The sequence below is a fragment of the Octodon degus genome, unplaced genomic scaffold (assembly GCF_000260255.1).
Source record: "Octodon degus isolate 3935 unplaced genomic scaffold, OctDeg1.0 scaffold00140, whole genome shotgun sequence".
Lineage (NCBI taxonomy): Eukaryota > Metazoa > Chordata > Mammalia > Rodentia > Octodontidae > Octodon > Octodon degus.
In genome coordinates, this window is record NW_004524716.1 from 4,625,059 (window position 1) to 4,637,433 (window position 12,375).

The 12,375-nt window shown below is 41.3% G+C and overlaps 1 protein-coding gene across 1 annotated transcript in view; it reads right to left on the bottom strand.

Annotated features, from left to right (window-relative positions):
• Positions 1–12,375, bottom strand: part of Magi3 (membrane associated guanylate kinase, WW and PDZ domain containing 3) — a 253,253-nt gene that overhangs the window by 34,139 nt on the left and 206,739 nt on the right. Inside the window, exons 8-12 of the mRNA XM_004641696.2 lie at positions 11,489–11,583; positions 8,636–8,824; positions 4,827–5,432; positions 3,599–3,630; positions 1,457–1,613 (exon numbers count right to left, since the gene is read on the bottom strand). Coding sequence (XP_004641753.1) covers positions 1,457–1,613; positions 3,599–3,630; positions 4,827–5,432; positions 8,636–8,824; positions 11,489–11,583 — 1,079 coding nt within the window. The remainder of the gene's footprint in view (positions 1–1,456; positions 1,614–3,598; positions 3,631–4,826; positions 5,433–8,635; positions 8,825–11,488; positions 11,584–12,375) is intronic.

Genomic DNA, 12,375 nt, shown 5'->3' on the forward strand with positions numbered 1-12,375 from the left:
AGAGAGAGAGAGAGAGAGAGAGAGAGAGAGAGAGAGAGAGAGAGAGAGAGAAACTTCTTTTGATAAACATTTCTACTAGAATCACAGAACTTTGGGGGTTGAGGTGTAGTTCAGTGGTAGAACCATACTCAGCATGCACGACACTCTGGGTTTAGTACCCAGCAGTGTGGCGGGGGTTTGAGGGAAATGGGGTTGCAGTGGGAAAGTGGATCATAGACGCTCAGAAATTAGAGGAGTCTGAGTCAAACTTGTTTTATGAGTGAAAACCAATAGAGCTGCAGAGTTTCTACCTATATTAAGAATATCCTAAGCTACGAATGGGAATTCTAAGAAAGGGATTATACATAGCTACACTAACTTCAATCATTGCTTTGCTATGCTTACACTTGGTTTTCATTTTTCTAAATACAGCCCCCAGATATCAAGATAAAGATCTACAACTATTCAAATAAGCACAGTCAATTAAATATTATGTTTTGTATGTCTTTTTCAAAGTAGATGCAGATTTATTTTAATCATTTTTTAAAAACTAGATCTATTTAAATTTGCAACTTTACATTGGTAAAGATTTACCATTAGTAGATAAGTAAGTATAAAAACTGGCTTCTGTTTCGTGAGTTCTTTCCTCTTCACAGCTGGACTCCTCCAAGGAGCTGACGGGCTTCCTTTCCACTTTGCAGACCCCTCTGTGATCTGTCCTCCTAACTCCTGCCAGGAAAGCCTTTCTAAGACACAAGCCCAATGGTATTTTCCCTATAGTTAAAACCATCCATGGCTTTCAATCCTCCCTGTGACCAGCTCCGGCTGTCCAGCCCTCCACATCTATTCCTATTCTCCTCACTGCCCTCCCGTCCAGGCCCACTCAGTCAAACGGAACTACTTGCAGAACCAGCCCCTGCTGGCTCAGGGCACAAGGGCACTCCTTCGGCCTCTGCCTTTACCTGCCTCAGAGAGCTCTTCGCTCTGGAGGGTCTGGGGGCCGGGGAGAAGGGTCTGGTTCCAGCTTCACCTTCTGAATGACACGTGACCCCGCACTTCCTGCTAGTCACACTCAGATACTGACCAGACGACGTGGGATTGTGACTTATCCACCTCATAGCCACACCAGAAGGCATCCATGTGTTTATCTCTACACTCACTTCATTATACATTAGCCTTTTCCATTTAGATTTAATAACATTTCTGGATGCAAGGCCTACAGAACCAATTTATCTCTCTATTCCAAGTTCCTAATGCGATATCTTGCAGATAGCTGGCACTTATTACACAGTCTTGAAAAAAAACAAACGTGTGAACACTGCCTACATGTGGTAGAAGCCCGGCGTACTATGTATCGACATTGGAATGAAGGAATAAATTCTCACTATGGTTTTGAAAGATGGGAAGATTCCAGTTTCATAAAAAACCTAAATTTATCTAATTACGTGCTCTCCTAGAACATTCTACAACTACTTACGTTTATCTTCATATAAAGTCTTAGATTTCAGGTAGACCTCAGAAGGATCCAGTTTCGGGGATCCTGACCTGATAATGCTGGGTGGAAAAGGCATAGGCTGGGGAATGGGTTCGTTTATGGTCTCCAAACTTCCTGAACTTTCCTTTTTGTCTGTTTTCTGAAATGGAAAAGGGCCTTCCTTTAGTACTTTTCAGAAGTAAGAAGGTTGATTAACTCATAAAACTGTTGTCTGAACTAGATGTGTCAACTGAGTATAGCTCTATAGGTGGCAGGGTCCCAGCCATGGCCAGGTGGTGGTCTAGCAGGAATTCACTTTCCGGGGCAAGTATATCTGGTTATAGCATAGTATTTACCCTGAATTAGAACAAAGTTTATAATGATGTCAACTGAAGGGCCTCACTTAGTCCTGTCTTTAAGTAATCCTGTCTTTTTCTCTACTATCAAGATATAAACTGACTTGGAAATAAGAGGAACATGATCCAAGACAGCATTTCTAAGTAAAACAAGAAGACTCAGAAAATATATCCACAAACTTCCGATACGCATTTCCAACTCACTGAATTTAATTTCAGTGAAAATGTGTAAAACAATACATTCTTTTCAGGGAAATAGGAGAGGGAGCGTTAGCTCTAATTTAGTTCATAAAGATGACACTAAAAGCCCTGCTCAGTCATTCCAAATACATGGAGGAAAACGACCCTATGCCAGACAACCATTCTGAGAAAGGAAACAGACTAGCATATTTGGATACTTTTCCTACTCAGATACAACTTTCCCAAAATAACACTGAGGCAAAATGATTTCTTTAAGATTAGTTTTTAAAATGAAATCTAATAATTCACCTAAAAATGATTTTGAGACCAGCTTATTATGTTGCATTTCTGTCAGGGCAAGAAGATTACACACACTTGTAATAAGTAATTAACACTGACTAGATCACAGGGGCACAAACTCCTGAGGGCCAGGGGTCGGCCCCTCTAAAGCGAGGGTCAGCTCCTATGAAGTGTGGAGTCACAGAACCCCTCACTGATCCATACTCAGGCAATGGCAGGAGTCAGGGCAGCCCTCTCCCCTTCCCCACATGTCACAGCACCTGGAGGTCACCAGAGCCTCCCGTCAGATATAAAGCATCAAGGTCACTGTGGCTGCAATGGCATCTATTATGAACTAGACACGGTGGTACAGAGATTACAGTGACTGCTTGGGGAAGCAGAGAAAAGCAGAAAAATGCAGAGCAATTTGAACCAAATGGACAAAAGGAATTTCTGCCCCCAGGTGACCTGATGATACCAGCAGTCTGTAAAAGGGCTGAAGACTTACTCGGCGGGCTGGAAGGAATTAATGCATTTAATGCTGGATGTCTTCCCTTGTGTGCTTATGGGAAGCTATCTTTCAATTTTGAGATGAAAGACTTCAAGGAAAAAAGAACTAAATTAGGATTTTAAAATATAATTGTCTTTATATCCATATCCATAGAATTATAACTATTTAGCCAGGAATGTGTACTACAGCTTCTTCTGCAAAAGCATTATTTGGTACACTCATTTTAAAGTTCTTTTTCTTTACAAAACACTTAAATAGGCTGCTTAGTTGTTCACAAGAAGTCAAAGGTCTGACAGTGTATCACTTTGATATGAGCAAATTTAGCTCAGAAAGCCACAATTATTTTAGAAAATTCTGCTTAGTTCTAAATGTAAGAAGGTCATCTAAATGTAGGCATTTATAGTTCCTAGGGAGTTACACGCACTACCATGCCTTTACTCCGGGTACTCGCGAGGAGATGCAACAGTTTCCTATCTAAGAACATGTATTACTGTGCTCCTCTGAAACACAAAGTAAAAGAATCCTAAGGAAGTTCCTCGGTGTGTCAGGTTTCACCATGTAAGGACATGATTATTGGCAGCGTGGGCTCCTAGTACTCCTTCAGCAGTAAGGCTTAAGTGTGCGAGCTGAGCCCAGCCCAGCCCAGCCCGTGGTGCTTTTCTACCATTCCCGTGAGTTCTGAGCCGTATCTAGGGCAGCGGGCCTGAGGCTTCTCCCAGCACCAGCACACCACCCCCGAAGCAGGCTGCTCTACAGAGGGGATGCGCGCGGCACTGTGTGTGGCGGGGGAAGGAGAACGAAAGCCACTGCAACACTCACCAGTTTGCCAGTTTTAGTCGGTGAAGGAGGACCTTAAAAAAAGGAGCCAAATTTTAAAACACAGTACACATTTTGAGATTATAAATACTGCTTATGTTTACAATAAAACCAGCTTCAACTTTCAGTGGGCTAGTAAATTCTTTATGTAAACCTCCTCTGTGCCGGACATTATACAGTACATGCATTACATTTCGTTTTTACAACAATCCCCAGGCATAAATGCTATTACCATTTAATAGACAGGTTAACTGACAGCTTTTCTACACCCATATAGCCCAGGCAGAAAACTGACATCAAACCATCAGACAACAAATCCTGGTCTCTTTGTTGTATGTGTTGAAGCCCTGATAACTCTCTAGTATGCAAGAAATTTTTACCTGACTGAGCACATTCTACCCTATCACCCAGAGAATAAGTCAGAACAGTTCAAAGAAATGAGAATAAAGAAAAAATTGCCAATGAAGTTAGAGAGCTCATTTGCCTCAAAAATGAAAAGTAAAACCCATAGTGATAAAAGAGTGAAGGACTAAATTTCATTCTTTATAATATACTAGTCATTTATCAGCATGGATCTGAAAAAGGCTACTGCCATGGAACTGCACGGTCCTTGGAAATGAATTCACAGAATGTGGGAGTGGTTCATGTCAGCTGATGACTTTGAAAAGTAAAAATTTCATTTCTCACATACGCACTTTGGGATTTAATTAACACTTATGGGCAGACTCTAGAGCCTAGGATAAAATCTTTATGAGCATAAGCCATCAGAAGTGCTTCTGCAGAACAGGCTGCTCCACCGTCCAAAGCTTCACTTCTCCAGAGACGGCAGCTTTTTCAAAAGCTCTTTTGATGCATTGCAGGGGTCCAGATGACGCACCACTGGTCAATTTCTACTATTGTCATCACAGAGAAAATGAAATTAAGAGGCTATATTTCATTTGCAGTAGCACAATACCACGACATCCCCTAATCATTAAAGCTGTAAATCAGATTTTAAAAAAGAATACAGTGGAGTCAGAAATCCATAATGAACACAAATGAAAGCACTAAGAACTAAAACATGCTGATCCAGATACTCCTTATGGAAGCAATCAGACAGAAACTTAAGGAAAGTGCACACTAACTGCCAATGAAATCTCCTAGGAAGACGCATTCTGACCCATAATGAAGGACAATTAGCAAACATAAATGTCTGAATGTAAAGATACTTCCTGGTTGTGCTTTTACTCACCTCCTCTTAAGATAAGCAATGGTACATCCGCACCTACTGGAAACTGCTTCAGCACTTCTACCACTTGGAGATGTGTTAAATTCTGCACGTTCTGATGGTAAATTTCCTTAATTATATCCCCTTTCTGAAGGCCTTGGCACCACTGGCTATCCAATATCATTTTCACCTTTTGTCCAGTAGGGCTGTCAGCAATCGCAAAGCCAAAGCCTTTAGGGCCCTTAATCAAAGGGATAGTCACGAGTTCCGGCTGGGAGCTGCCTGATGACGCCAGGGATGCTCTCTGCTCACTTGGGTCAGATGGACCATTGAGGTGATCACTCATCAAGGTGTGTCCTGATTTTCCATTCTGCTCCAGAACCAATGCTCCCGGCTTACAATCCTGAGTAGTCATGCAAGTCTCTCCCTTAGTTAAGGACTGTCCATTGATGACAGGGGTAGCAGCAACAATGTCCACAACAGGATCTTCACTGTCATCAGGAAGTGGATAGCCACGACACAAAGTGAGGCTTACATACTGGTTTACAGGTACTAACTGAAACATCTGAACAACATCTGCATGAGTGTGACCAAGGACACAGCTGCCATTGATGTCTACAATAACATCACCTGATAAAACAATCATGTTAAGAATATTAAAACCACCAAATCAACTGACTTTTTGCTGAGAGAAAGGCAAAACCAAATTTAGCCACTAAATTTGAATTCTAGAAGTCTCTTACTGTTCATTAACTACTGGAAAGAGAAGATTTCCAACATATTCTATCTTACAATTTCTCTCTAAAAAGTATGTACAAACGTCTAAACTTAATTATCTTAGCCACAGAGTTCTAACTTCAAGCTTAAGTGAATAATTTTAAAAATCTGCAAACATTATTATCAGATTCTGAGTCACACCTAAGTATCTAAACAAAGCTCAGCATATTTTAGTATTTAGTACATAGAAGAGAAACAAAGAGGGGTCTCCTTAAATACCATCTTCTTTCTTGATTTCAAGAATCCACTGATGGTAATGTACTTAAAGTTCATGCTAGTTTAAGAAATGTAGAACTGAAGTGCCAGGGAAGCACTTATTCCACTGAGCCATCTCCCTGGCCAGAGATTTTGAATGTATTATAAATTACTTTTTAAAAAGTGAAAGCATCAAAAAATTCAACAGAATTCATTATTTAAGACAATAGATTAGTTACGACACTGAAAAGTTAGCCAAATTTTTTTTTTCATTTAAGTTAGCCAAATTAATCCTTACAAAATTTGGTTTTGCTTTCCTGATTCTCAATTATTATGAGCACTTAACACCAAATTCATCAACTGGCTGTGTGTGTGTGTGCACGCGCGCAGGGTCTCACTACGCAGCACTGACTCAGTGATTCTCCTATTTTCTGCCTCCCCAGTGTTGGGATTATTGGCATGCGCCACTACACCTGGACTCCACTGCAGGCTCAGTGTGCCCAAGGGTAGGGCCGGCGCAGCATGCAGTGGCAGGGATCAAACTCTGGCCCCTGCGCTTGCCTAAACAAGCACTTAGTCCACTGAGACGTCTTGCCGGTCCTTTAATTGTTTTTTTTAACACACCACTGAATTTAAAAATTTGTCTACTGTTATCTCATACGCTTATGGCTTTTATTTGAATAAGATTATTTAAAAAAATTGACAAATAGGGATGTTTTGTTTCTTATTGCATGTAGGCTTGCTTTTAAAAATAAGTCAACATGAATGATGTTAAAAACAAAAGTTAGCCTGAGGAAATTTGCTTCATAGTCCAAGAAGATGTAGAAACTAGCATCTACAAGCAAATTTTTTGACTTTTCCTTCCCTGAGAAAGCCCCCAAATTCCCATTGAACTGTTATGCATATTAGATAACAGTTTTAGGCAAATCTGAAACAATATTATGAAATGATGACAGTATATATGTAATACCTGTGAGATTTGTCTCATGGACAAAATATAAAACAGGTCAGAACTGAGAACTTAAAAAGAAAAAAAAAAACACATTTGTTTGTTTACACTGAATCCAAGACCTTCACACTGATAGACATCTCCAGGCTTATTTTTATTTGGAGACAAGGTCTTCTAAAGTTTCTAAGTTGCCCATGCTGGGCTTGTCAAGCTAGCAATCTTCCTGTCTCAGCCTCCCAGAATGGTGGGATTACAGGTGTGACTCTTTTAACCTTAATCTCTAGGGATTGTTAATTTCATAAAGTAATAGTAAAACATTTTACATAACTATAAATATAATTATTAATTATTTCAAACTTTCCTTGGCATAGTTTCTATCAACTTACTGGAAAAGTATAAGATGAGAGATCCATATTATTAATTGAAAATACCAGTATCAGTATCACAAAGTATCATGACAACCCTAGTGTGCTGGTGCAGGACTATCATTCCTGCTCCTCTGAAGGCTGAAGCAGGAGGATCCCATGTTTTGAGGCCAACCTGGGCAACTCAGAAAGACTGTCTTAAAAAGGGGGTAGGGTAGGCATACAGCTTAGTGGAAGATCACTTGCCTAGCATGTACAAATTCAATCCTCAACACAATGTTAGGAAGGGAGGGGAAGGGAAAGGGAAGGGGAAGGGAGAAGAGGAAGGGAAAGGGGGAGGAGGCAGGAGAGGGAAAGGGGGAGGGGAAGAGGAAGGACAGGGAAGGAGAGGGGGAGGGGTGGGGGAGGGGAGAGGGGGAAAGGAGAGAAAGAGAGGGAATGTTCTGGCATACACCTGTAATTCCAGGATTTGAGAGGCTACGACAGGAAGACATGAAGACTGAGGCAAGCCTGGACCCGGGAGACCCACCTCAAAAAAACCAAAAGAAGCCAAAAAGTGCCACAATAGTAGAACAATCTAAATGGGAATCTGTATTATGTTGCACCCGAGAGAACAGAGGATTTGAAAAGCTGTAGTGACACTGAAAGTAGCAGCTGAATGCTGAGCGCTGAATTCCTGCTGCCACAGGTACCTAACCTCGAGGGCTCACTGCGTAGTCACTGTCCTGTACCTCCCTGAGCTCACACAGTCGGCCAGCGTGAAAGTATCCAGCAATTATCAAGTCAAGACTGGGAAAAACTATATAGAAGACAACTTATGTTTCTGAAGCTTTGTAAAAACAGTAATGCGTATGCCTACACGTTTAACACAGGCATTAAATTTTACTCAGTGAGTCGAAGGAAATGAAAAGTCTTACAAAAAAACTATAGGCTACGACAACTGGTTACCACTATAAATATCATAATGGGTGTTATTCAAAAAAAGATTGTATAAAACACCTGCAAGCAGGCTCAGAAGCTGGGGGTTCGAACCCCAGGCCTGCTATCGCAGGCCTGCCCCGGGGCACGCTGACACGGTGATTGAGACTGGGCATGGTGGCGTGTAATCCCAGCTCTTGGGAGGCTGTAAACAGGTGAGAGTCCGATCTAGTAGTGAGACCCTGAACACCCTGTAGACCCTTCCCTAAAATACAAAAACAAGGTTGCAACCAAAGGTTAGATAGCTCCAGAAGTACCCTACCTAACCAAAGAATATCAGAGAAGTGGCCTTCTCAGATGGTTAATACATTTTTAGTTTTGTACATCCAAGGAATTATCAAAAAATTATACTAAGTATTCAAAAATGAATAAACTTAGTATGTTTTCTCTAACAGTTCCTGCTTCAGTGTAAAAGTGGCCCTTTCTCAAGTCAGCATTTGCTTAATTTTAAGGATAAACTGAAAAGACTGCAGTTACAATCATTTACTCTCTTTAAACATGCATACCTAAAACATCTTTCCTGCCATTTTTGTTGTAGGACTCGTTACTAATTCTGAAAAACTCCTTACCTGGCGCAATTTTCCCGTCCTGAGCTGCAGGGCCATCCTTCAGCACGTTTTTCACCTGTAGGAACTCATCAGGCCTATCTCCACCAATAATGGTAAAACCAAATCCCATTGTGCTTTTTTTCAGTGAGGCTCGAACAAGGATACCTTTAAGTTGGGATGGATCTCGAGTAAAGTGTGACTTTTCCACATCTGAGCCAAAATAAAAAGTGGGTTTGAGAAAAAAAAAAAATTACAAGGAATATAGTCTACAAAGCCAACCTGTAGACCCTCAAATAAAGGAAACCCTAAAAGGGAAGAAAATCAGAAAGAATTTGATGATGCAGAACAGTTACAACTTAAGCTCATAAACTAAATCCCTGAAAAGTACTGAGCTAATGAATCACTTCTCTGTAGGGCTCTTCTGAGTCACTTGAAAGGTAGAAGCACCTCCCTCCTCTCCTCATTGCCGTGTTCTCATTTTCTCCCCGCTCTCAGCCCATGACAGTTGTCCCCAACAGTTCACGGCTTCGCTATGTCATTCCATGAACTGCAACCCAAAACTTTTTTTTTTTTTTTTGGTATTTCAATAATTTTATTGAAAGGTGTATCTCTTAGTACCAAACATAATTGTAGTTGGTTAAGTTGCCTTTGCCAACTCAAAATTAATACTGATGTTTTCAAAAGAATGAAATATACCCAGCCTTTTGGTAAAACTGAAGTTATCCATAAAACATGGCTTACAAAAAGATAAAGGCTTAAATGAATCTGGAATGGAAACTCTCAGGAACATACAGTTCCTTAGTTATAAGTGCCATGCTGTCTTGAGCACGCTGATGAACTCTTGCGCCCTCTGCCCCATGCTGTCTGGACACGAGTCACCCTCCCGGGCCACCCACAGCGCTCTTCAGGCTGCTGCTGTAGTCTCGCATGTGCTAGCGGCCTGGGTTTTCAGATCAACTCTCGGGCTATCGTGGTGCTTGTATTCAAGGAACACTTGTTTCACTTAATAAGGGCCCGAAGCTACAAGAGCAGTGATGCCAAAGAGAAGAGAAAGAGGAGCCATAAAGAGCTTCCTTTAATGAAGAAGCGGAAGTTTATCAGAAGTGCTGTCATCATAATATAAATGTCCCTCCCAAAGCTCATGTGGGGAAGATTTGGTCTCCAGCGAGGGAATGGAGGCCTCAGGAGGTGAGCCTGCCTGAGGAGGTGCATCCTCGGGGCGTGCGCCTGGAGGGGGTCTGAGGAGACGGACCCCATCCTCTGCGCCTCCAGCCCACGGAGAGGAGCAGCTTCGCTTCCCTCACGCTCCCACCATGTGTTCTGCCACACCACAGGCCCCGAACGATGGGGCCCTGCGACTGGACTGAAATCGCTAACAGCTCTAAAACCATAAGCCAAAATAAGCCTTTACTCCTTTAGGTCGTAAAGGAGTGATAAACTCAGGGACTTTATCACAGTGAGAAAGGTGAAGTTCGGGTACTATTCATGATTTCAGGCATTCACTGAGGATTTTAAAATGTATCCCCAGCAGATAAGGGATGACAGCGGCACAGCTTTATTAATCCTAATTCATCAGTTACCATATGTCAGATACAACTGTAGGCACCTTAGATGCATTAATTTACATATCTACTTCAAGAGGCAGGTACTATTATTATTCTTATTTTATAGATGAACAAACAGACACAAAAAGATTTTAGGAAACGAAAATAGATGTGGTGCAAACCTGCTCCTACACCTGTGCATTTACCTACTCTACCAGAATGGCCCAGTTCACAGATTGTAACAGTCGTTGCCTGTGTTAGACTGTGATCTCTTTAAGGGTAAAGCCTATCTTAATTTTTTGACTATTCAGCCACTAGCAAAACACTAGGCATACAGTATGTGCTCAAAAATATTTGTTAAGTTCAAACTGTTTGCAGAATTTAAGAGAGGGATCTATATTTTAGAAAAGTAGTTATATTAAAAAAAAAAACCAAACCCTTTTCTCACTGGCAACAGAAGTGGGAGTCTACTGGATCACTGCGCTGTGAGCAAACAGATCCCTGGCTATGAGCGACAGATGGAAGAAGGGAGGGATGCAAGAGCATTATCAGGGCTTCCTGGGCAGCACTTGCAAAATACGTATGATCGGGATCATCAAAACTGCATGTATTTTAACAATATTTCCCAAATGATTCTGCTATTTCTAATACCTACCATCCTACATGACACTCAGGGTGTAGGCAAATAATGTGCTACATTTATTTATTAGTAATATTGGCTAATGTAGACTCCTAAATAGTACAGGTGTCAGACGTAATTTTTTTTTTTTTTTTTTTTTTTTTTGGCAGAACCAGGGATCAAACTCACGCCCTTGCACTTGCCAGGGAAGTGCTTATTCCACTGAGCCATCTCCCCGGCCCTCTAGACTTAAGTAATTAAGCTAGGAGAAGCTATAATGAACTAGAGATTTAATATAGGGCCTGACCTTAAAACTTAAAAAACAACTCAATTTTCAAAACTAACTTCAAATTCTTTTTAAAAAGCTTCCCAATTTTTCTCCCAATAATTTCATATTTTTATACTATTATGAGAAAAAACTCAAGTAATCCCACCATGTTCAGATGTGGTAGTAGGATTATTCAAAACTTTAGAATGGCAAAATTTAAGATAGTCTCTTTTGAATTTCAAAGTCCCAGGAGCAAAAAATTCAAACTTACTTTCATTAATACAGCATATAAATTTCACAATTTATTCCTTTTTTTTTTTGGTGGTACTGGGGATTGAACTCAGGACCTTGTACTTGCAAGGAGTGCTTATCCTACTGAGCTACCTTCCTCCCTGGCTGCTACAATTTATTCTTGGAAGAAAAGATCAAACAAAATGTTCTACCTGGCTTTGAAGATCCAATTTCAGCCTGTCCCAACTGCTTTTTCCTTTTGGCTTCCTCCACTGGATTTTCAAACTGAGTTTTCTGGTTAAGGTGACTGTAAAATATAGAAAATACGCACTTTAGATTCACATAAAAGAGTACCATTTTTACAGAGACGCATACCATTCCATCTCCACATGCCGAGAGATCAACATGTGTCCTTGGAGTATGGGACACAAAATGACAACAGATAGTAAAAAGGCCACAGATATCTAGAAGTCAAAGCTATAGAAACTTATGATACTACTCTTAATACAGCTTTTCATAAGCCTACTATGTATGGCAGTCAACAGTTTTCAAAACTATAGAAACTTTTTTTTTTAATGTATTTGTACAGGGTCTCACTATGCAGCTAGGACTCTCAGCGATCCTCCTCTTTTCAGCCTCCACAGCACTGGGATCACAGGAGTGCACTACCACACCTGGTCTGTGGCCAGCTCAAGGCACCTGGGGCAGAGCCAGCGCCACATGTGGTGCTGGAGCTCAAATCCCAGTCCCTGCACTTGCCTAAGCAGACACTTAGTCTGCTGAGCTATCTCACTGGCCCTAGAAATTTTCTTATTTGATGCAATCACTTGGTAATTTTTTTAAAATGGCAGTTAATGTTAGAAGGGGTTTAAGGGCCAGCCAGATAGCTTAGCAGATTAAAGTGCCTGCCTAGGCACATACAGGGACCTGGGTTCAATCCCCTGCATGAGGTGCCGGCCTCACCCCCAGGGTGGGCTGAGACAGTGATTTGAGACTGGGTGTGGTGGTGCACCTGTAATCCAACACTTGGGAGGCTGAAAACAGGAGGATCACTACAAGTCCAATCTACAGAGTGAGACCCCGTAGGCTCTACTAAAGA